General features: G+C 39.9%; 1 protein-coding gene across 2 annotated transcripts; it reads left to right on the top strand.

Annotated features, from left to right (window-relative positions):
• Window positions 1-1755: 1755 nt before the first annotated feature.
• On the top strand, window positions 1756-19393 carry LOC134001676 (NACHT, LRR and PYD domains-containing protein 3-like). 2 transcript variants are annotated; one of them, XM_062441072.1, is made up of 15 exons: window positions 1756-1814; window positions 2154-2270; window positions 2765-4702; window positions 6042-6215; window positions 6301-6546; window positions 6747-6917; window positions 7021-7194; window positions 13950-13999; window positions 14095-14660; window positions 14757-14812; window positions 15566-15780; window positions 15925-16193; window positions 16455-16571; window positions 16666-16807; window positions 18389-19393. In XM_062441072.1, exons 3-15 carry the CDS (start codon window positions 2889-2891, stop codon window positions 18709-18711), a joined length of 4317 nt encoding a protein of 1438 aa, XP_062297056.1. In that variant the 5' UTR covers window positions 1756-1814; window positions 2154-2270; window positions 2765-2888; the 3' UTR covers window positions 18712-19393. The 2 variants fall into 2 exon arrangements, with proteins under 2 accessions (XP_062297056.1, XP_062297055.1); XM_062441071.1 differs by having other exon boundaries at window positions 2154-2292.
• Window positions 19394-25544: the final 6151 nt, after the last annotated feature.

Here is a 25544-nt window from a genome sequence, read left to right as displayed (position 1 = left end):
TATTTATTTATCTTACTTTACATTTTTAAAACATTTTCATCATTCTTATTTTCTTGTGTGTATTTGTCTCAGTTTTTTTTCTTTGTAATTTTTTCTTAGTTTTTATTTCTTTTCTTTATGTTGTTCTTGGTCTACACTTGTTTTGTCTTATGTTGTGAAGCACTGCTACATGAACCTGTATGAAAGCTGCTATATAAATAAAGTTTGATTGATTGATTGATAATGAGTAGGTAAGTAAACTTCCATTCACATTAAAGAAGTGTATTTCATTTAATATCAAAGTCCTGGATTTCATATGTTTCCAGTTTATGCAAATCATTGTGCTGCTACTACAGTAATTATGGCAGCCTAGTCAAAGTCGATCAAGTGTCTTTATGCTACCGTAATTACTGCAGTAGCAGCACAACTAAAGTTCCAGATTTTGGTGAATTACTGATGCATTGAATGTGGGTCCAGGGGTAGAACTAGGGGGTGGCTTTTGGGGCTGCAGCCCTGAATGTTTTGTCAAAAGGCCCAAATCTATTTTTTTTATAAAAATAATCTGACTCAAAAAATAAGTCACTTTTTCTGAACAGCGACTTTAACCAGCTGCTGAATAAGTCAAAGTGAGTTTAAAAACAATTGTGATTAAAAGTGTTCTGAAGACATTTCAGTTGAGGCAGTGTTACTGAGTGAAAGGCAATTACAAATCAGGGCATATTTTTTCATTTTGATCTAATTCATCATTTATTTTTATGTGCATGGTTTTTGCAAAATTATTAAAAAGGATCAAAATACATCACTACTACTAATGTTTTCAGTAGTCATACAATGCAGTAACATTAAATTGTCCCTGGCTCTGGGTGCTCTGGACTTAGCCCTGGATCTTGTCAACTCCTAAATCCATCCCTGGACGGCTCAGCTGGGCTGGACAGCTTTGACTTTCTGTGTTGGTGTTTATAAATGTGCAACAGAGTGCACTTCAGTGATAGTGATTATGAAATCACCAAAAATTAAATCATATCTTTGTATCTTTATTTATCAGAGTGTACAAATTCCAAAACTCTATCATTTATTCCTCCAAGCGACCTTTTTAAATACATTTCCATTTACATACAGTGGACTTTGTAACTTTTTGTAGCCTATGTTCCTGACATGTTAACACACAGCCCATACCGTCAGGAACATGCTTTCTTTTCTTTTATGTAATGCAATACAAAATTGCCAGCAGCACACATAAATGTAATATTTAGAACAATTGTATTCCATTACCTTTATTTAATATAAAAAGTTATAATGTAAGATCATGTCAAACTAGTTGATAGTTTAATTATTTGGTCTTTATGGTTACACCACATAGACAGGGTCCACACAAAAAGAATGTGTGCAAGTTATTCATATGTTCATTTTCAAATTTGAACCCCTTTAAATTTAACTAAACCACACAAACAAAAAAAACCTTCATTGACCCACTTGCAGTATCCATCTGGTTAAACATTAACTCCTTAAACAGATAACAGGATACAGCATTAAGGATACTGAATACAATATACGAGTACATTTCACTGCCAATCCTGTACTTCAACAAAAAATACATTTAGAAAACACAACCTTTTTAATGGAGTACTTTCATATTAAGTACTGTTTCCCTTACGTGAAAATTAAAGTAGCATGAGAAACCCCCAGCTTGTAAACCTGTGGAGATATCCCAGTATGTCACTCTGCAAGGTCAATAGTCCACAGTGAAGGAAACACAGGAAAAGGAGGAGCTAATCCTAAAACTTTATCTGCAAGTTTTACCTGTTTGCGCTATGCTGGAACAAACAAACCTGTAGGTAAGTTGTTTTACATGCCTACCTCAAATATTAAAACAACAAGCTATGAATAGTTCATTATGTTTTCAATTTATGAAAACTGCTGTTTGTGGTTTTAAACACATTGTGTTTAAATATACTCACTCTACCATTATACTTATCTATACGGAAGGCTGTACACAATGACTAAGACATTGGAGTAAGGAACACGGTGTTAGTAGGTGATATTTCTGTTATAGGAAAAACAGTTTTAGAATTTTTCTCCCGCTTATTTTCTGTGTTATTTAGACCAAAGACTTCAAGTTTAATATTAGTTTGGCTCGGCTTTAACTGTAACACCACTTCCTTTTTCTATGGAAGATGGCAGGCACTGCAGGAAAACATCAGATAAATGAGGAAGTGCACTGGAGTGATACAACACACAAGAGAGGAGGGGTAGCTGGAAAGACGACAACTACAGAGGGCGTAGACACTTTGGTGCGTGTCTGTTAGAGGAAAGGTAAGATACCAGTCATACAGTATAGAACAGCACAAGGATATTTATATGTGGTCTTGGAATTGAGGCAGGACATGGGCCATGCTTAATGTCATTCAGAAAGGCCTTCCATTATACTGTATTTGCCATTTCTGGTCACATGTGGCTGCTAGTGAATGAGCAAAACATGATAAGGTCTTTCTCAATTTTCATTCATGCTGCACATTCTTGTGGAATTGGGACATGTCAATAGTCACCTACCAAGTACTGTTACAAATTCAGTCCACATCTAGTCTGCTATTAAGCTTGTACCAACAACTCCCTTCAAATGAAGAGAATGTAGCTTAACTATACAAACTGCTGCTGGTCTGAAAGTGGTGAATCAAAGTCATTCCAAAAGTAATATAGAGCTTATTCCCACACCGTTGTTTTATGTAGATGTGTATGATGTTGCAGGTAAAGGTGTATTTTATTTTATTTTTTCCCCTACTTTCAGGTTCCGATACTTACATTTGGGAAAAAAAGGTCCACATCAGAGGGACACCACTAAAACAGAGAGCAGGAGTGGTAAGGCCAGAGTCGCAGGACGACTTCCTGGATATAGTGAAGGATCTGCAAACATGGAAGAATGGAAAAAGAGACTGTTAAAAAGTCAAAAAGTCAAAAAGAAAGTTAAAGGGAAAGTTAAAGTCCATGTGAAGCAAAGGTTTTCGGACATATTTGAAGGCACGTCAGCCAGTATTGCTAAGCTCAAGAAGGTCTACACAAGACTGTACATTACTCAACAGGGTGAGCAGTATGGTTGCAAATCACATGAGTTTCTCGATCACTTTAAACTCCCAGATCAGGCATCACCATTTTCACAGATCAACTATCAAGAGATCGACTCCATGAACATCTTCAAACCAGGACGAAGTCTTTTCCAACAACAACCTGTGAAAGACAAAGCCATCAAAAGAGTGATGACAAGCGGGATTGCTGGCATTGGCAAGACAGTTGCTGTTCAAAACTTCTCCCTAGACTGGGCAGAGGGAAAATCCAACCAGAACATTGATTTTGTCTTCGTGCTCCCTTTCAGAGAGCTGAACATGCTCAAAGGGGCTGAGTACAGTCTTATGCAACTCCTTCTTCACTTCTACCCTGAACTGAAACCGTTAGAACACACACATACACTGGTTAACGAGAAGGTGCTGCTAATATTTGATGGTTTGGATGAAAGCAGATTTAATCTGGACTTTGACGGGACCGTGACAGTGAGTGATGAAGATCAGAAATCGACGGTGGATGTGTTGCTGACCAACCTCATCAAGGGGAACCTGCTGCCTAATGCTCTGCTCTGGATAACTTCCCGACCTGCAGCAATCAGTCAGATTCCCTCTAAATACATTGACCAGATGACAGAAGTGCAAGGGTTCACTGACAAACAGAAGGAAGAATACTTCACCAAGAGATTCAGTGCTAATCAGATCAAAGAAATCCTATCTTGTCTCAGAGGGATGATCAGCTTCTGTTTCATGGGCCACATCCCAATCTTTTGTTGGATCATTGCTGAGGTGTTTCAGAAAGGATGGGATGATCAGAGGAGTCGAAGGATCACAACAATGACAGAGTTGTACATTTCCTATTTGCTAACTCAAAAACTCAGAACAACACAGAAATATGGGGAAAAAAGCTCAGAATCACAGAATGGTGCCATGCTCTTAAATCTGTCTAAGCTGGCGTTTGAGCAACTGCAAAAAGGAAACATCATATTTTATGAAGAGGACCTCAGAGAATGTGACATTGATGTCGATAAGGCCTCAATGTTTTGTGGATTTTGTTCAGAGATCCTGAGGGAAGAACGTGGGCTGTACCAGAAAAAGATGTTCAGCTTTGTGCATTTAAGCTTTCAGGAGTTTCTCGCTGCTCTTTACATGTTCCACTGCTGTGTGACAAAAAACATCAACACTTTGAAGTCCTTCCTGGATGTTGACCCCACAGATCTGGACTTGACTGAGTTGCAGAAGAGAGTTGTGGATAAAGCCTTGCAGAGTGAGAAAGGTCAGTTGGACATGTTTCTCTGCTTCTTCCTTGGGTTCACATTGGAGTCCAACCAGACAATGCTACAAGGGTTACTACCACAGATAAAGAGCAGCTCAGAGACTGTTGAGGAGATGAAGAAATACCTTCAACATTTTCATGCAGGAAACATCCAACAAGAGAGGTGCATGAACCTTTTCCTCTGCAAGTATGAGCTGAAAGAAGAGAGATTTCAGGATGACATCAGAAGGTTTCTTTCGGGAGCAAGACTCTCACCCATTGACTGCTCAGTAATATCCACCATGCTGCAGATATCTGGTGAACTGATTGATGAGCTTGACCTGACAAAATGCTGGACACCGCACTTTTGCACTGAGAAACTTATTCTACCAATGAAGAACTGCAAGCGGGCACTGTAAGTACCATATACAGTTTATTGTGATCTAAAGAAAACAGGTTTGTTCAGATTGAATCGCTGTGTTGTCATATGCACACATTTGACCACAGATGACGTTTTGCTCTATTTACAAATAGACCATACAGGCTTTTGCTGTAGTGAGCTTACAACATACAGTATGTGGAAGGTTTTCTCCTTCCTTTTCTCCTTCTCTAGAAAGCTGAGTCATACACCCATGAGTAAAGTGTATTTTTGTGCATCTTTATACCATGTCTGGACACACTTCAAGTGCTCAGTCATACCAGAAAGTGGCACATTTATAATTCCTATGTGCTTCCTTTCCAAATAGTCTCGATTGGTGAAATAAAGAGTCAACTCACAGGGCTAGTTAGTGAAATAGTGTGTAACTGGTGAGCTAACTGGTAACATGATGTGTTGCCAGGAAGATGTGCTAGCCTAACTGAACAATGAGTCAACACAATTTATCAAACATATCTGACTCCTCCTCTCTCTCAATTGACTGAACACCATGTGACAAATCTGTGTTGAGGAGTGGTTTATACACTAACCCAGCAGTTTTATATAAAATTGGATGGAACAACACAGCTACTATGATAGCTTTCTTCATTTTGAACTCTTTGAAAATCATCTACAAAATGTAAAAAAATAAAAATAAAAAAAAACTACAGTTAGTAATGTCAGGGTAAGTATTGCAGGGTTCATATTTTCTTTTCAATAAAATTAGCCATAAAAGGAGCAGAGCACACCTCAATCACACAAAGCCACCAATGCAGAAGATTTTCTGAGAGCTCAAAGCACAATTATTATAGCTATCAAATCTACTTTTTAGGCCTAAACTTTTTATATATATTCTTGAGAACTGGATAACCCCCATAATTTATGTCAATGTGAAAATAGTGTAAATACATGTTTGAGTAGTGAAAAGCATTTTTAAACTGATACTACCCACATCCTCTTTAGGACTTTCTAGATTGCACTTGGGTAAGATTTATTCAATAAATAGATACATCTACATTGGTCCTGTTTCATCAAATGAAACAATACTGTAGCAGCAGACTTAATGATAATGTGATTTACAAGTAGTGCTACCCCTTAAAGACTATGTAAAGTGGATTCAGACATTTTCTTCTAAACACATTAAATAGGTCATAAATGTATTTCTAAAAAAGGTGTAAAAACCATTTCAACCATTTTTATATTTGAATTGTGGAGCTAGGCTTCACAAACTGTGTTTCAAGATTTCTGTGTCTGGATTTAATGGGCGGGTCTGAAAATCACACAGATTTTACTATACAGTTCATCTTTTTTCTGCTGTTGCTTTGTTTCTGTTTTACAGACTGACAAGTGAGCGTTTACATGATGAACCCCTTAGGACACTACTCTCCATTCTTCAGTCACCAGACTCTTGCTTGCGGGAGCTTTGCCTGGAGTGTGTTTCTAACATCAACATTCCTCCTGATGATCTCTTTGATGCACTGGAAAGTCCTAACTGTAAACTCAAGACACTGAGGTCAGATTATGATCAATATCTGAACTATTTCCTCTAATAGACTGTGCCTACACATTATTTATAAATGTTGTGATGTTTTATACAGATTGTCTGGCTTTTCTCTGGATTTTCGGCATTGTCACATGGTGACCACTTTGCTTCAATTAAAACAATCATCCCTGAGAGCACTGGACCTGACTGACTGTATATACGGTTACCCAGCAGATTATAGTGGCTATTTTTCAAAAGAGGTGGAGAAGAAAAAGTATGAAGATGTCAACGACGAGCTAACCCTGCTGACTATTATTCCTGCTATCTTGATCAGTCCAGTTTGTAAACTGGAGGAATTCAGGTACATGTATTTAGTGCTTGTTTGCTTTTATTGGTTTTTGTGTTTTTCCATGTGTACTTTTGGATGCCTCTGTTTATGAAATGTACTATATAAACAAATTTACCTCATCCTGCCTTGCCTAGGGACAGCACCATCCTCACATATTGTTTTCTTATTAGCAAAACATTTTTGAATCATCAAGTATTTTTTCTTGATTGCAGCATGCGTGGTTGTCTCCTGAAAAGTAAATGCTGTCAAGTGTTTGCCTCGGTCCTCTGCTCAAATTCTCAGCTGAGAGAGCTCGACCTCAGCCGCAATGACCTGCAGGATTTAGGAGTACAGCTGCTCTCTGTTGGACTGGGGAGTTTAAAATGTAGGCTGCAGATACTGAGGTACTGGTAGACACCCTGGACTCACAAGTTGATCAGATATTAAGCAACATGTAATACAGGGTGAGGTGTGGTCTTTTTTTATTGAGAGCCCTTTTCTCTGCAGGCTGTCATGTTGTGGGATCACAGAGGAAGGCTGTGCCTCTCTGGCCTCTGCTCTGAAGTCCAACCCCTCCCATCTCAGAGAGCTGGACCTCAGCTACAATCATCTAGGAGAATCAGGAGTGAGGCTGCTCTCTGAAAGATTGGATGACCCGAAATGTAGACTGGCAAAACTCAGGTTAGTAAACTTTAGTGTTTTCAGCCCTAAATTAAGTTTTTATTCTGTAATACAGATAGCAGTTAAAGCCAGTAAGAATAGGGTTCGTATGATCTGTCAAAATCCAATGTCAATAGTTGAGATCCACCATCTTGTCTATAGCCTGGACCCATTCTATTGTTTTGTTTTCATGACCTGATCATCACCTGATCAGTGTTGTTTTCAGCCACTGATAGACCCACTTAATACTACCATACTTCATACAAGGAACTGTCTGCTGACAGTTTGCCACAGTCTGATATTTTTCATGTCAATGTCATAAATAAATGAATGCGGGTTTAAATAGAGAGTACCAGTCAAAGGTTTGTACATAACCACTTTTTATGTTTGTTTTTTGCACATTGTACAACAGTACTGAATACATCAAAACTATGAAGTAACACACTTCATGCCGTACACAAAAAAGTAAACAAACCAAAGTATTGGGAATATCTTTAACAACTCCATGAGGTTGTCACCTTTGTCGAAAGTTAATTAGTAATAATAATAATAATAATAATAATAATAATAATAATAATGCATTATATTTAAAGGTGCCTTTCAAAGCACTCAAGGACACCTTACAAGGCCCATAAAACACGACAACAGTACATCAAACAATAAAAAGCAGGTAAATTTTAGTGCAAAGATAAAGAAATAAATATGAATGTGACTATAAAGTGCATCAGTGGAACAAATAAGCAAGAACGTGATTGCATAGTTAGTGTGCGACATAGTATGCCACTCTGAAAAGGTGCGTTTTCAGGCGGGATTTAAAGGTGGAAACAGAGTCCGAAGTGCAAATGTCTGGTGGGAGAGAGTTCCAAAGGCGGGGGCAGATCGGCTGAAAGCTCTTGACCCCACGGTAGTTAAGTTGGCAGATGGGGCAAAGAGCTGGTTGGCGGAGGAGGATCGGAGAGTTCGGGAGGGTATGTAGATGTGAATCGGTTCCGAGAGATATGATGGTGCCAGGTTGTGAAGGATCTTGTAAGTGAGTAGAATCTTAAAGTTAATGCGGGATTTGATAGGGAGCCAATGAAGTTGCTGCAGGGCAGGAGTGATGTGTTCAATAGAGGGGGTTCTGGTTATGATATGGGCGGCTGCGTTCTGTACCAGCTGGAGTTTGTGGAGAGATTTCCGCGGAAGACCAAAGAGGAGAGAATTACAGTAGTCCAGACGGGATGTGATCAGGGTGTTTACCAGGGTAGCGGTGCAGGTTGGTGAAAGTGAGGGACGGAGACGGTTGATGTTCCGTAGATGGAAGTATGCAGTCCGAGTAACGTTATTGATGTGGGCTTCGAAAGATAATGTGCTGTCCAGGATAACACCCAGGCTCTTTACCTGAGGGGATGTAGGAACAGTGGAATGGTCGATGGACATGGAGAAAGTGTTGAGTGTTGCTAGGGTAGATCTGGTACCAATGAGGAGAACCTGTTTTTTTTTCGCCGTTGAGTTTAAGAAAGTTGAGTGAGAGCCATGATTTAATTTCCAGTAAGCAGTCCGATAGGACGATGGGTGGCAGAGAGGAAGAAGGCTTAGTGGAAAGATAGAGTTGCGTATCATCAGCGTAACAGTGGAATTGAATGTCAAATTTCCTGAGAATATGACCAAGAGGCAGAAGATAAATAATGAACAGGAGGGGGCCAAGGACAGAGCCCTGGGGAACACCACTAGAGACTAGGGAGGAGCCGGATGTCAGGTTCTTGAATTGTACAAACTGTGTGCGGCCAGAGAGATATGATTCCAATGGAGGATAACCTGTCCAGGAGGATTTCATGGGAAACGGTGTCAAAAGCTGCGCTCAGGTCGAGGAGAACCAGAATGGAGAGAAGTCCAGAGTCAGATGCTATCAGGAGGTCATTGGTGATTTTCACTAGTGCTGTCTCGGTGCTGTGAAGGGGACGGAAGCCAGACTGAAATTGTTCATAGAGATTATTGTCGGATAGGTGGGTGTGGAGCTGGGCTGCAACAGTTCTTTCTAGAATTTTGGAGAGAAATGGCAGGTTTGAGATGGGTCGGAAGTTGTTCAAATCATTCGGATCAGCGCCAGGTTTCTTGAGTGTTGGTGTTATTGCAGCAGTCTTTAGTGATGCTGGGACAACACCAGAAGTCAGCGAGGAATGTATGATGTCAGTTATTAACGCGGACAGGGCAGGTAGGCAGATTTTTACCAGGTGGGTAGGTAGGGGGTCTAACTGGCAGGTAGATGGCTTGGATTTATGAATGAGACCAGTTATTTCAGAGACAGTTGGCAGTATGAAGCTGGCGAGTGGAGAGCTGAAGGACGATGTAGGCCACGAGTGCGGAGAGGATGCAGTTATTTGAAGCAGTCAGTGTCTGGTGGATATTTTCAATTTTGGCATTGAAGAAGGTCATGAAGGCATCACACTGTGTGACTGTGAGTAAGTGAGGTGGTAGAGCGTCCGGAGGTTTCAGAATATTATTAAGAGTTGAAAATAAGGCTCTAGTGTTCTCATCAGCTGTCCTGATTAAGGTTGAGTAGTATGTGGTCTTGGCTGAGGAAAGAGCATCCTTGTATTTGGTTTTGAGTTGGCGTAGTGCTGGTGTGAACCAAGGAGCAGAGTGGGTAAAAGAAACAGACCTTATTTTCAGAGGTGCAAGAGTATTTAGCAGTCTATGAAGTCCATCATTGTAGTGAGATACCAGTTCATCTGTGGTGGCTCCATTTTCTCTGCTAGGGAAGTCATCAATTCCATTGGAGAGGGCCGACAAGTCTATATTCTTAATATTTCGGAATGTGATAGAGCGATGTATGTTAGTCTTGGATAATCTTATATTGACATTATATTAACTTGTGGTCTGAGATAGGCAGGTCTGAGGCACAACAGTTATGAGGGATTACACCAGAACAGCAGATTAGGTCAAGAATGTGACCTTTGGAGTGTGTCGGAAAGTCAATATACAGATTTGCCACGTCAGTTTGGTAAAATAAATGAATGTTTAAATATACAGTACCAGTCAACGGTTTGTACAGTACTTTTTTTTGTTTGTTTGTTTTTCTATTTTGCACATAGTACAACAGTACTGAAGACATAAAAACTAGTTTTGGAAAAATCTCAACCAACTAAATGACGCCATCACCTGGAATAGTTTTCATTTAACAGGTGTGCCTTGTCGGAAGTTAATTGGTGGAATTTCTTGCCTTCTTAATGTGTTTGAGGATGTTAGTTCTTTTTGTTCCAAGGTAGTGTTGCTAATCAGCAAATAGCCCTGTTCTGCTACTGTGTTAATCTGTACAGTCAATCCAGAGAAGAATTCACAAGCAGCCGCAAAAAACATCAAATGCTGTGATGAAACTTGCTCAAATCCCATGGAAATGAAGGTTCATTAGTGTTAAATTAAACTTGAAACCAAACATAATCCAAAGGACACTGATGCACCATGGGGATGTGGTTTAACGCAGGCAAAAGAAGATGAATGTCCATTCCAATCTTGCGTTTTGTCTGGATTTATTGCAACAAAATAAAACAAACAAAAGAACAAAGAAAAACCATGGCTGCTGCTGCCTCTCTTGCACTGGTAAAAAAAAAACATAGGCCCACCGAGGTGCATGCTGGTCCTCAATGTGCCTACCTCCTCAAATAACCTACTACTCAAAAGTGCCCACAGAGCTAACAAATTACCAAAAAATAAACAAAAATACCAACTACACAAATCTAAATAAAGTACACACCCAAGTTAATCAAACAAACAAAGTTACTCATAATTAGTAAATTAAATTTACAACTAAAACTAAACTTAACAAAACAAACAAATAGCTCCAACAAAATGTTTGGACACTTTCTCATTCAAATGAATGGGAAAGTGTGTCCGAATGTTTGACTCTATGTTAAATATGACATAAACCTGCAAAAATGTACTGTATAAAAACTAGGGAAGTAACAATGTTTGGTATCACTCCCTCCAGGAAATACACGGGACCACGGTTCTTCAAATACAGATGACTTTATTTTCCTCCTTCCTCATAAACCCTGATAAGCCACCGTCAAACTGTTTAAATACACAGTGTGCAAAATTAAGACATATTTGTACATACAGAATGTAAACACATAAGCACAATACAACATAACAGAAATAAACGTACCTCACTGGCTGCACACAACCGAGAGGGAATGAGTCTACTTGACAAATCTTCCAAACAAAAAAATATGATACTTAAAACCGAAATAAATCTTCAAAATGAGCATTAAAATGTCTCTTTGCACAAACTTTAGGGTTTCAACTTCTTAGTGGAGGTTTTGCACACTGCACCTGCTTCACTCCACTCACTCGTGCTCCTTTTCTCCCAAGTGGTTTGTTACAATTAAATTTGTCCCACTTGCAAAACGGTCATAAAATAAATTCCTACCCAGTGTTACACAAAGAAAATAAATATCCATGAAAATAAATAGTATAAAATAAAATATGTAACAAAAACATTAAATAATGACAAATTATATTTATGGCAGTAAAATTTGGTCTAAAGTAAGCAAGTCAGGGAGGAGATAGGCCTATGGTTTTTGGGTGTCCTGACCCTTTAGCGCCTCCTTTCAGACAGGAAGTGAACAGACTGGTTTGATAACGCGGCTGTATCAGCTAAACTGTCCAAACAAGACACAGGAGGTTGAAGCAGCACCTTGTTACAGCTAAGTCAGCGGTACGAAACTCTTTAAAAAGTCTACGGTGTCCGTGTCGTTAATAAATGAACATCAGCTCACCTCGTATTTTACAGCAAAACGCAATTTTAGTTTCGCTTCGAACTAAGATGGCAGCACATTAACAAACAAACGGGCAAGTCTGTCAAGTAACAGTGCAAACTAAACAGGCCTGACTTTCATTAATTATTCATGTCCAAACTTAATTGTCATCGATGTTTCCTTGGGCAAGATACTTAACCCTAAAATGCTCCCGTTGCTGTGCCAACAGTGTGTGAATCTGTATGAATGGTTAATGTCCTCCTGATGAGCAGATTGGAACCCTGCGTGGTAGCTCCCTGTATTCATTGTATGAATGTATGTGAATGAGACGTTTAGTGTAAAAGTGCTTTGAGTGGTCATAACGACTATAAATACAGTCTATTTACCATTTACTTTATTACATTTGACAGCTTTAGTCACTTTTCAGACTTTTGACATAATGGATAATATAACAAGCTTTTAAAATGCAACACATGGTTAAAGGTGAAAACAGTGGTTTCCAACCTTTTTGTCTTTTGATGTCTTACAAAAAGCAGTGTGTAGTCAGGCTCACATTTCAGATGTCTATGAGTTGTTAACAGCTCCACCAAATAGTGATTTTCCCCTCTAAACTACTCACGTGGTTTCATTTCAATAAATGTTCAAATGATCCAATATTTCAGCAAAAATCAAACATTAGAGAAAAAGTCCAAAAACTGAAAACACATTTGTGTATCAGAACTTAGTTTTTTCTTCTTTCCTCTCCCATTAATCATCTCACCACCCCTCACATTTATCTGCTGACCCTTTGGAAGGGGCCCCACCCCTAGGTTGGGAACCACTGGACTAAACTAGCTAACTGTATATAAAGTAGTGTAAACTAGCTCCACCTCCAGCAGCTACAACAGTAACATGCTGCTCTAACACTGATGCTTCACTATTAATAATCTAATGATGTCATATATAATAATATATCAGTCAGAGGACCAAACCACTACTTTTACTGTAATACTGCATACTACATCACTCATAATACTGCAGTACTTTTACTGTAATACTGCATACTACATCACTCATAATACTGCAGTACTTTTACTGTAATACTGCATACTACATCACTCATAATACTGCAGTACTTTTACTGTAATACTGCATACTACATCACTCATAATACTGCAGTCCTTATACTGTAATACTGCATACTACATCACTCATAATACTGCAGTACTTTTACTGTAATACTGCATACTACATCACTCATAATACTGCAGTACTATTACTGTAATACTGCATACTACATCACTCATAATACTGCAGTAATTTTACTGTAATACTGCATACTACATCACTCATAATACTGCAGTAATTTTACTGTAATACTGCATACTACATCACTCATAATACTGCAGTAATTTTACTGTAATGATGCATACTACATCACTCATGATACTGCAGTACTTTTACTGTAATACTGCATACTACATCACTCATAATACTGCAGTACTTTTACTGTAATACTGCATACTACATCACTCATAATACTGCAGTACCTTTACTGTAATACTGCTTACTACATCACTCATAATACTGCAGTACCTTTACTGTAATACTGCTTACTACATCAAGCTCGTAATATTTTTGAGCTTGATGTAGTTAAAGTATTACAGTAAAAGTACTTAAGTATTTAATACTCATGTATGAAGTATTTAATACTTCATAAGTACTTAATACTTATGTACTTTTACTTTAATACTTTAACTATATCAAGCTCATAATACTTATATACTTTTACTGTAATACTTAAAGAATATGTTGCTGCTGGTGCTGTACTTTTTTCTTAAGTATGATTTTTCATGCAGGACTTTTACTTGTAAGGGAGTAGTTTTAAATTGCCGTATTACATCTGAATACCTCGCCACAGGGTTGTTAATTTAGATGCATTATTTTTAGCTGGTTGTACATTAATTAAGCCTCAAGTGTAATTTATATATCTTATATCCATTTATATGACTTTCACACTGAAAGCTCTTTCTCACTGTTGATTCTTCTTGTGTTCTTCAGTGTGGACCATGATGAAGAGCACTGGGTAAACCCACAGCTTCTCAACAAGTGTAAGCTTTTTATTCACTGAATTTCTACTCTGTCAGTTTTCCCTGTTTGACAGGCAAAACTTAAACCAAACCATCATCCTCTATTTCTTTAATAGATGCCTGTGAGCTCACGTTTGACCCCAACACAGTGAATGAACACCTTGTTCTGTCTGAGTCCAACAATGAAGTGAAGTATACTGAAGAGAAGCAGCTGTATCCTGATCACCCAGAGAGATTTGATAAAACGAAGCAGGTGCTGTGCAGAGAGGGTCTGACTGGACGCTGCTACTGGGAGGTGGAGTGGGACGGATTTGTGTATATTGGTGTGGCGTATAAGAGTTTACAGAGGAAAGGATGGTGGAACACAGAAATTGAAAGTAGCAACAAGGCCTGGTGTTTCACTATCACCTGTTCTAAAGGTTATACTTTCTGTCACGGCTTCAAGAGGACTCTTATTCCTGTTCCCATCATTGATGTCCAAGCATTCCTGGACAGACCAACGAGACTGGGATTGTTTCTGGACTGGCCGGCTGGTGTTCTGTCTTTCTATTGGCTGTCTGGAGACACAAAAACTCTCCTTCATACTGTCCATGCCACCTTCACTGAGCCTCTCCACCCAGTGTTCACTGTTTATTGTGGATCTCTGACCCTGTCCAGTGTAGTGAAGCCGAAAATGGATCCTGTGAGTATTTCTGGTCGTTTTCATTATCCCGAACTACAAGTTGGTGTCACTGTAAACAAAAAAAACAAAAAAAATTCTGCCTTTATTGGATTACAGACTCAGTCAGACTTCATACCTGAGGTGACGACAGAAAGAATAGGCATCTCATACAAGTAAGGAAAATCACAGTATTCTTCCTGTTTCCTCCTAGTTTTTTACAGTCTCAAGGCTTGATGGTGCACCTTTCTCTTCATGATATATGCATTTAGTGGATTGTAGCTAAAATAATTGGAGAAGACATGTTAGCAGAGGTTGATTATGTATTCTGCTGGATTTACTAGCGGCTTGATGCGCCGTTTTCCAGGCATATTTCAGAAGCTTCCCAGAAGCGACTCTCTGCTCCGAGTCTTATTTTCAAAGGAAGCCACTTAAAAGCCACTTCAAGCTCCACAGAGAAGATCGAGCTGGACAGGAAGTCAGACACAGAAACAGCATAGAAAATGCAGTTAATTTCTATAATAACAGACCCCCACAGACTCCCGATCGTATTTCAGCAACAAACATGAATGAAACAGAAAAATAAAGAGGCTGTTTACTTACATAGGCTACCTACCCACAGTAGAAGCACCAAAATCAACTAAAATTACCAAATCAACTATATTTGACCATGGACAAAATTGGGCCATTTAGTAATGCTTCTACTGCAGTAATTATGGTAACTGTACAGCGTGCTACTGTCCGTTTTCTACCGAAATCTCCCAAGCAGGTTGTGTTTGGAAAATGAAACCTGCATTAAATATATCTTATAACAAAAAAGAGGCTTTTATTAATGAACACAATATCTGATTATCAAATATGGATTTAACCTTAACTCTATAAGTGGCTGATGTGAGTATTCTCCTTTAAACTGTTCTCTGTGTGTACAGGTTCATATTCCCAGGTCCAGGTTTGTTCCGGTGTTCTTTGACTGGACTGGTTTTTAATGTGACTCACGAAGGGGAGGTCAGATACAGGACTCTGATCTGGGATAACATGCTCCTCCAGCCTGCTCTTAAGGTTCCTGCAGGACCACTGTTCAGCATTGAGTGTGCTGAGGACTCCATCTGTCAGCTCCACCTCCCACACTGTGAACCTGAACCTGGTGAGAACACTACTGCGCCCTGAGAAAATGTTCTTGTATTTACCTAAAGTCTGCATCACTGCTTTTTAGTATACATGCAGAGATGGAAATAACACTGAATGAAACTGTTATGGGGCCACATGTGATGATTCTGCATTTTCACAGCACTGGTCTCTGAAAGCCTCAGTGTGGTCAACATCTCCGATGATGGCATGAGCATCATACAGCCGCTGGAGGTCACTGAAACCCACGTGGTGGTGGACATCCCTCACCTCTCTGCCTTTGGCATCATCTGGGATCTCATTAAGAGGTTTTGCAATTTCATGACAAAACCAATAAGTGGCCAAGTCCTGCTGTTCCTGAGACGACCGTTCCCCTCAGGGAAACAGATCCTCAGTGTGATTCTGCTACCGAGCAATGTGCCACTGCTGGAGGTAAAACCCTCTGTCACACCCATAGTTTACCATCAGTCCCCTCTTTTCTTCTTTTTCTGTGTTCCTATTACCTGTAAGTCACAACAGTGGCCTCTTATCCAGTTTCTATGTGAATAAACAGATCATTAGGCCTTCTGTCATCAGTATCTTTTTGCTGGTGAATTGTGCCCTCTAGTGGCAAGTTATTGTAACTTCAAGTAGTGACATCCTTATGTGGAATGAAGTTAAGCCCTCTAACAAGATGTTGTGTTTTCACTGAAGGTAAAAGTTCAACATACAGACTCTCAGTTCATCCAGGCACCTTCGAACTGTCTTATCCACAGAGAACAACGTTACAGCCTGTTAAGTGACCCAGACAGCTATAAAATACAGCCTGATGTGAGTATGAGTATCATACACAGCTTCTGCTTCTGCTCTGAATACAAGTCAAACTGCACATTATTGTAATGTTTCACCTTTCATTTCATTTCAGCATGCAGTGTTTTCTAACAGTTACGGCCCAAACTACCACCCAACCTATGAGATTATGCTGAAGACGAGCACAGAGGAAGTGACTCTGATGTTGAGAGATCCAGAGAGTATACAAGTGTGGCAGCACAACCTTTATCTGCCTGGTAAATACAGCATCTCTCAGTCTAGGGCTGCACAAAAGTCATGTTGCAATTATTATGGACAATATTGCGATTTGTGATATAATAAACTAAATAGTATCAAAATGGTATAAACTTAAGTAATTTTCATTTGCACACATGAAGAAAAAATTGTCATATTACTGTCAGCCCTGTAAATTAATACTATATTGATATATTAAGAAAACACTTTTTTCTTAATGTTATATTAATCTTATAAATAATTGATTGTCTTAAGATAAATGTTATGATACATAACATTAAAAATAGGTCAAATCAATCTAACTTACCAACAGCAAGGTGAAGTCTATGTCCAAAACACTGGAACCTCATCCATTGATAAAGCTCTACAGTGTTACAATGTTAGTGCTGTTATCTGTCGTCATAGCGACCTGATGCTCCTCACACAGGCCCCATGCAGCCAATGCCTCTTTCTAGTCCAATGCTACGTTCTCACCAGTGTGTGATCCTCAGGGAAATATGATGTTTGTACGCAGCAGCTTTTCAGCTCATTTTTCTTTCTGCCATTTAAGGTGCTGATATAAATTTGTTGTATTGTCACGTGAGGTATTTTTTACACAGTACCTGTTTCTGCTCAACGTCGCTTAGCTTGAATCCTAACTATCACCATATGGGTTGTAAGATAATTACTTGATTACTTACTTTAATAACCTTTAAAGTAAGAGACCGAGAACAGAAGTAGTTGAACAGCCAACTGGGACCTTTATTGAAGATGCAGTGAACACGGCAAACATCAACGAAGACTATCGGAAACAGCTCACGCCTCAGCCCCTCTCCAGGCTACTTATACTACTGGTTTGGCACGTAGGCGTCCTTTGGTATTTTGTGTGTGCCAGGTCAAACCCACCTGGTGTGTCCAGCTAAGATCTGGTTTCCTGGAAGCCTAACACTTTCTCTTAATGTTGACTTCCTAACCTCCTTTTAGGGATATGGATATGGCAAAAACTCCCTACACAGGCTTGTTGCGACATCCCAAACTGGTACAACTATTGACCTTTCGTCTCACTTGTTGTTGTCTCATTTTACTATGATGCACACATATCTGCCACTACTGGGTCAGTTACAAATAAGGCTGGGCAAGATGAGCAGCAAAAATATCTTTAAAATAGTTTGTTTGTTGTTAAAATCTACATTAGGTTTTTTGTTGGTTTTATATCATTTGAAATGACATTTGCACCATTTTTTTTTTTACCAAAAGTAAGACTGAATGCCCCTGAAAATGTCAAATGGTGTAACCACAAAAGAATGATACATATTACATATTTTATCCACCTACAGTGTATTTAAGTGTACTTATACTAATAATTACTATTTTAATAAATGTAAATGGTTCCTGATCTCCATGCTTCCCCAGAGTAAATGTAATATTTAGAACAATTGTATTCCATTACATTCCATTATAATTACATGTACTGTATGCACTGATTCATGTATTGGACATTCATGTTTGCTCTGTTTCTTCACTTTTATAAACTGAGTCTTGTTGTAGCATAGACAAAGTAATATCTAGCTGATCTCTGTTATTCAATCTAATTCTTTCTCCAGTCTCATCTTCAGGTGCTTCTTCAGTTCAAACTCTACCAAGGTTGGGAGACGACATCTCAGCAGAGAAGAAGCTGCTCACCGTCAGGTCAGAGTTCATCTACAGAGTGTCTAATCCCGTTCTGGACAACCTGCTGGATAAACTGCTGGCAGAGGGGGTTATAACTGATGCTGAGAGGGAGACAGCCATGACCAAACCCAGACAAGACAAAGCACGAGACGTGATTGACATGGTGCGGAAAAAAGGGAGAGACGCCAGTGAAAAAATGATGACATTGTTCTCAGAAGACGATACATTCCTTTGCAGAGAGCTCGGCTTGATCTGAAGCAAAAGTAAAAATCAGATGTTGAGGGAATTGTAGAAGATGGAATTACACACTGCATTAAATCTTTGTATCAATACTGTGTGTCACTATACTCTTAACATAAGTGATACTATAAAGAGTGAGTAGACACTGGTATACACTTGTTGCACTGAAACATTCCCTATCAAGAGTCTTTGAGTTGTTTATTATATCTAAAAATCTCAGTTATATTCATGTCGATTGAAATGTAAATAAAAAAAGAAAACTTGCTGAATAGAAAGTTCTATTGATGTGATGTTAGTGTGCTTGGGAACAGTTGTAGCTGTTGAACATGATTCATTATTGCAGAGTATTTTAATCACTTTAGGGGACATAAATAAATGTATGAACAGCTCTGCATTTTAACACATAGAACAGTTGAGATATGTTGATGGTGAGTAGCAGCCATCTCCTCAAAATGATGCTGGAGTTATGCAGGATGTCCTGTTTAAGACTTTTTATTATTCCTTTTGGTCACAATTTTTGATACTTTTTTATATTTTTATTGGAAAATATATTTGTATATTCTGTGTGCTTTTCAATTTTATATGTACTTGGTGACATTTCTATACTCATTTCACTGTTTAAATTACAGTGAGGGGCAGAGAGAGAGCAGAGCTGCTCTGGTTCAGTATCTCCTCGTCTTTGTACCACAACAGTGTGGTTTCAGCTTTGTCCACAGAACACAGCAAGATGCAGCTGTCAGTGCTCACACTCACTGTGTTCACTGCAGGAGTTGGTACAGACTGCAGAAGAATCATCTACATTTTAATAATCTTATTTCTGTGAACCAACCCTTAAACCTAAAGCAGTGATTGGTTAACTAACTGTGATGTATTGTAAACTATCTCATGAAGAAGTGTTGTAATTATGTGACATAATTTAGATATGACTTATTACTTATATGAATATTACTTTAGCTGTAATAATAAAACTATTCAAACACCATGTAAACCATGAAGGATAATTTTTCATAAGAAATATGATTTACCATAAACTGTGGGTTTGTAATATGCAAGGAAAACATGTATGGTTGTAGAGCCAATACAATAAATCTCAGAGTCACTCCTCTGCAGTCCTGAGATTGTAAAGTCTGTTGGTGTACATTTTCTCTAATATCACAACTCCTCCGTTGTCCACCATTGCAACATCATTTCTTTCAAATAACATGAATCCTAATTCCAAGGTAGAGTGATGTTTCCTCCCTCAGTGGCTGTCAGGTTGTTTATTTATTCAGTGGCAGCTGAGATCATCACTGTAAAATGTAAAGTGATGAAACCGCACTTTTTTCTATAGCAAATGCTTACAAAAGCTCCTATAATATCTAACATGCTTTGACTTTTATGTGTTTTTTACTATTTCTTCTTGGGTTCAAGTCTTGGAGGACATGAGATGTTACCGGTTTTCTGACTAACAGTCAGGTGATACTCGATGGGTTTTTATGCATGCTTCCTGCCGCACTCATTAAAAACAAGATGTTGGACATGAATTGGGGTCTACGATCCAGGACCACGTTGACGAGGAGGCCAAGGAGCCGGAAGATGTTGTAGAAACTATATCTACACCGTGTCTAGCTCATGACATTCACAGCCTCACAGAAAAGAGACTGATTTGGACACACCCATGGTAATAGTATAGGGCGAGGTGCAGAAGTCAAAACACACCAGTGACTCCTGTTATTTTCCACAACCCCATTGAGGAGAAATAACCTGGCAATCTCTTTGGGCAGGGGCACAAAGTGGGCCATCTTGCTGAAGCGGTCAACAACGGTGAGGATGGTCATGTTGCCAGAGAGATGTGGGACCAAGGGCAATGTTACACAGGGAGGGGCTGTGGAAGTTAGTTGGAGCCTGGTGTGACGGCTTGTGCTGGTTGCTGACCAGGTAGGTGTTGACAAACTCCCATGTGTTTCCTTCAAGGGTGGCCCACCAGAACCGCTGGAGGAGGACATTACGGGTTCTCTAGATCCCCAGGTGGCAGGTGAGATTGGATGCATGGGCCCACTGGAGCACGTAGACCTCAGAGCTGGAGGGACGAACACACAGTCAGGTGGGGAAGCACTGGGCTTGTTCTGACGCTTGGTGGTGGACCTCACCTTCTCCTCAATTTCCCAGGTCAAAGTGGTGATCGGGGCAGGGAGGAAAGAGTCAAGCCCAGCGGCAGAACCCTCTTCCCCCTGGAACAGGTGAGACAAGTTTCAGGTTTGACGTTGTAGGACACAGGAGGGTAGGAGAGGGAGAAGTGGATACAGCTTGTGGTCGGTCCATACCAAAAAGGGTTGTTCTGTCCCCTTGACCAAGTGCCACCACTCCTCCAACGCCAACTTGATGGCCAGCTCTCTGTTGCCGATGTCATAATTTTTCATGGCAGGTGACAGTCAATGAAAGCAACAGGCACAGGGGTGGAGCTTCTTATCGGTGGCCACACGTCGGGACAAGACGACCCCCACTCCCATGTCGGAGGCATCTACCTCCATGACAAACTGATGATTAGGATCTGGTACTTGGGGGATGGCAGCGAAGGTGAACTGGGTCTTGAGCATAGACATATATACAGTGCTGTGAAAAAGTATTTGCCCCCTTACGGATTACCTATTTTTTTGCCCATTTGGCACACTTAAATGTTCAAGATCATCAAACAAATTCTAATATCAGACAAAGATTACCCAAATAAATATAAAATGCAGTTTTTAAATGATGATTTCATTTATTAAGGGAAAAAAACTATCAAAATCAACCTGGCCCTATGTGAAAAAGTAAAATTACTCCAAGAGCGCATCGACGACTCATCCAGGAGGTCACAAAAGAACCCAGAACAATATCTAAAGAACTGCAGGCCTCACTTGCCTCAGTTAAGGTCAATGTTCATGATTCTACCATAAGAAAGAGACTGGGCAAAAATGGCATCCGTAGAGTTCCAAGGCGAAAATACTGCTGACCAAAAAGAACACAAAGGCTTGTCTCACATTTTCCAAAAAAAACCCTGGATGATCCCCAAGACTTTTGGGAAAATATTCTGTGGACTGATGAGACAAAAGTGGAACTTTTTGGAAGGTGTGTGTCCCGTTACATCTGGCGCAAAACTAACACAGCATTTGATAAAAAAAACATCATACCAACAGTCAAACAAGGTGGTGGTAGTGTGATGGTCTGGGACTGCTTTGCTGCTTTAGAGCCTGGACGACTTGCTGTGATTGATGGAACCATGAATTCTGCTCTCTATCAAAAAATCCTGAAGGGGAATGTCCGACCATCAGTTCGTGACTTGAAACTCAAGCGCACTTGGGTTATGTAGCAGGACAATGACCCGAAGCACACCAGCAAGTCCACCTCTAAATGGCTCAAAAAAACCAAAATTAAGGTTTTGGAGTGGCCTAGTCAAAGTCCGGAGCTGAATCCAATCGAGATGCTGTGGCATGACCTTAAACGGGCCGTTCATGCTCGAAAACTGTGGTTGAATTAAAACAGTTCTGCAAAGAAGAATGAGCCAAAATTCATTGCTAGTTATCGCAAACGCTTGATTGCAGTTGTTGCAGCACAGGGTGGCACAACCAGTTAATTTAAGGGGGCAATTTCTTTTTCACATTGGTGATATAGGTTTTGAATAATTCTTTACTTTCAATAAATAGAATGATCATTTAAAAGCTGCATTTTATGTTCACTCTCATTCTTTTTCTTAAATTAAAATTTCTTTGATGTTCTTTTGATGACATGTAAGTGCGACAAAAAAGCAAAAACACAAGAAATTCGGTAGGGGGCAAATACTTTTTCACAGCACTGTACATAGATGCTGCGTTGACTGCTGCTGCTGATTGGAGCGACGTGCCTACACTGCAGCCATCTTAAAGCGCATTACTTCTATAGAGGAATGACGTGTTTGCACTATTAAAAAGTGATTATACATCGCTCAATTGTAATAAAAATAGATAAATAAATTGCTCAATTGTCAACATATATTCACGCAGGTTGTTTGTTACAAAAGTCAGACATGGGGGACAGACAGATAGATAAAGACATAAATAGAACAAAAGGAAACCAGAAAACGTTCAGGTGTGTTCATTTGATTATTATTATTATTATTGCTATTATCTTTATCATTGTATTATTATCATCACTATGATAATTATATGGCTATTATCATTATATTATTATTATGGTTATTTATATTATTATCACTAATATTATAATTATATGATGGTGATGATAAACCTATAGTTGCGGATGAAGCGGCGGTAACCATTGCAGACCAGAACTTGCCAGGAGGTGGCCACCGATACCTTGGCCAGGTCCATCTGCACGTTACCCTATGCCACGATGTACCGCAGGAAGGAGACAGAAGGAACATTGAACTGACACTTCTCAGCTTGGACGAACATGGAGTTTTTCAGGAGATGCTGCAAGATGGTCTGGACGTGATTAACGTGCTACTCACAGGACTTGGAGAAGATGAGGATGTCATCCAAGTAGACAAACACATAATTCAGCATGTTCAGACCAAAAGGCATGACCAAATATTGATAATGTCAGGTGGGGGTGTTGTCCGAACCAGAAGGTAGGTGTTGTGGAGGTCGAGCTTGGTAAAGATGGTCGCCCCCGGAGCTCAAATCCACAGTAGATGAGAGGAAGGGGGTAGCAGTTCTTTATGGTAATGTCATTGAGGTCTCGGTAGTCAGTGCATAGCCTCAGAGTCTTATCCTTCTTCTTCACGAAGAAGAACCCCATCCCTGCAGGAGAGGAGGAAGGTCGGATGATGCCAGCAACCATAGAGTCATTGATGTAGGTCTCCATGGCCTCTCCCTCAGGGGCAGACAAGGAGTACAGGCATCCATTAGCAGGGAACGTGCCGGGTTGCAAGTCGATGGAACAGTCATACAGACGACGAGGGGGCAGGGACTTGGCCTTGCTTAACACTTCCCTGAAGTCGTGGTATTCAGGAGGGACTGGACACATCTGGAACAGAACTGGGTGAAGGTGAGTGCAGAGGTGTGGCAGCTTGCTTGAGGCATACCTGGTGACATGAAAGTCCTCCAGGTGATGTGTGGGTTGTGACGTTGAAGCCAAGGGTACCCCAGGATCAAAGGGATGTGAGGTGATGTGAAGGGTGATTTTTGGCCATGACTGTATGTAGCTCTAGTTAGATCTAAACTGGATTATGAAAGTATAGTTAATGGCAGAGATAACCATCCAACTTAAACTGTGTTACAAACTTGCCTGGAAAGAGAGGGAACAAGAGTTGAAGTGTATGAAGTGGAGGCATGGGCGTAGATGACGTAGGGTTGGTGGGTTTTGTAAACCCATGGGCCTTCTTGTGGTGAAATCCTGCGGCACCACCACACTGCCAAGGATTTTTATTTTTTTGGTTTAAATCAGGGGCGGCTGGCCATAGGGAGGTTCGGGACGCGGTTGACCGTGGCTGCCTTCCCTCGCAGCGGCAGGTAGCACAGAGTGTAACGTCAGACTGGGTCACTGCATTATGTTGCAGGGGGGATACGAGCAGCCCCTCCCAATTTGAGCTGATCCATGCGTCTACTGAAATGTGATTGGCTCAGCCGCTCATTCAGTCAGACCGTTATTTTTCTGAAAAAAAAAAAAAAAAAAAAGCAAGCAAGGAAGAAGCAAAGATGGTGAAAATAAAAGAAAAAGAGATGTGTGGAGCGGAAAAGCGTAGGGCAAAAAAGAAAAAGAAATGAATTGAGGATGCAGCCAAATGCGCCAAACTGACTGACCTTTTCCTGGCCACGGCCACAGCAGGTAAACAAGCACTGCCTACTGTACAGGGCGCTATCATCTCAGACTGGACTACACAAATACGATATATTCCTAAACACACATTTTTCTGTCCAATTCGGCCTCTCAACCACACGAACACAGCGATTTCACCCACATAAATGGAGATATTTTTAAACGGATAAAAAAAGTGGAGAAATAAAAAAATATCAGATTGAGTGGATCCGTGTAGCGATGTTAAAAAATGGTTGTCAACGGTTGTCAACAACAATGGTCCACATGTACTATTATTAAGGATATATTGAGGAAGAGCAGCATGATGATGAGGCGGCGCTGGATGCCGAGGAGATAGCGGTCAGCGGTAGGGATGAAGAGGGATTTCATTCTGATAATGACTTTGATACCACCACCAATGATGACTCTGAGGATGATGCCCAATACGAGCACCAGGACGAGGTAAGTCTTTTTTTTCTTTAACTTTGTTGCTGGCTCAAAAACATGCTGAAACAGTACCTCGAAAACAAACAATTGAAAAACATTTTTTTTCTCATATTTTTGCACAGGATATGGCAAGTGAGTAGCACCAACTGTTAACGAGAGCAACTTTCTCGAACTGTTAAAGCTATTGGCAAAATATGACACTATCATCGATAACCACATCAGCGAAGTCAACAGGGGCTATAAATACATAAGTCTCAAAATGAGCTTATCACATGCCTTGGCAATGAGACACTGCAAATGATTGTAAAATAAATTAAGGATGCTGTTTTTTACTCTGTCATTGTTGATTCAACAATTGATATTTCTAGAGTGGATCAGTTTTCATTGTCCATAAGGTATGTCAATAAGAGTGGTAAAAGTGTTGAGAGATTCATTAAGTTCGATGAGCTGTCCAGCGGCAGGGCTGAATCATTTCATGACTCACTGATGAAAGCGCTCCAAGAACTCGGACTTAACGTTACACATATGCGAGGACAGGCTTATGATTGTGCCAAAAGTATGTCTGGTCACATATCAGGCCTTCAAAAGAGAGTGAAAGACTCATGTAGCTCTAAGGCTCTGTATGTGCGCTGTTGTGCCCATAATCTA

This window comes from Scomber scombrus, chromosome 2 (assembly GCF_963691925.1).
Source record: "Scomber scombrus chromosome 2, fScoSco1.1, whole genome shotgun sequence".
NCBI classification, from domain to species: domain Eukaryota; kingdom Metazoa; phylum Chordata; class Actinopteri; order Scombriformes; family Scombridae; genus Scomber; species Scomber scombrus.
The sequence above is the reverse complement of the archived record's forward strand: the minus strand, read 5'-3'. Positions and strand labels throughout refer to the sequence as shown.

Coding starts and splice junctions, on each gene's coding strand:
- LOC134001676 (XM_062441072.1), top strand. CDS start 2,889: ATGGAAGAATGGAAAAAGAGACTGTTAAAAAGTCAAAAAGTCAAAAAG. Junction 7,195..13,949: donor TGTAGACTGGCAAAACTCAG/GTTAGTAAACTT, acceptor TGTGTTCTTCAG/TGTGGACCATGATGAAGAGC. Junction 16,194..16,454: donor GCAATGTGCCACTGCTGGAG/GTAAAACCCTCT, acceptor TTTTCACTGAAG/GTAAAAGTTCAACATACAGA.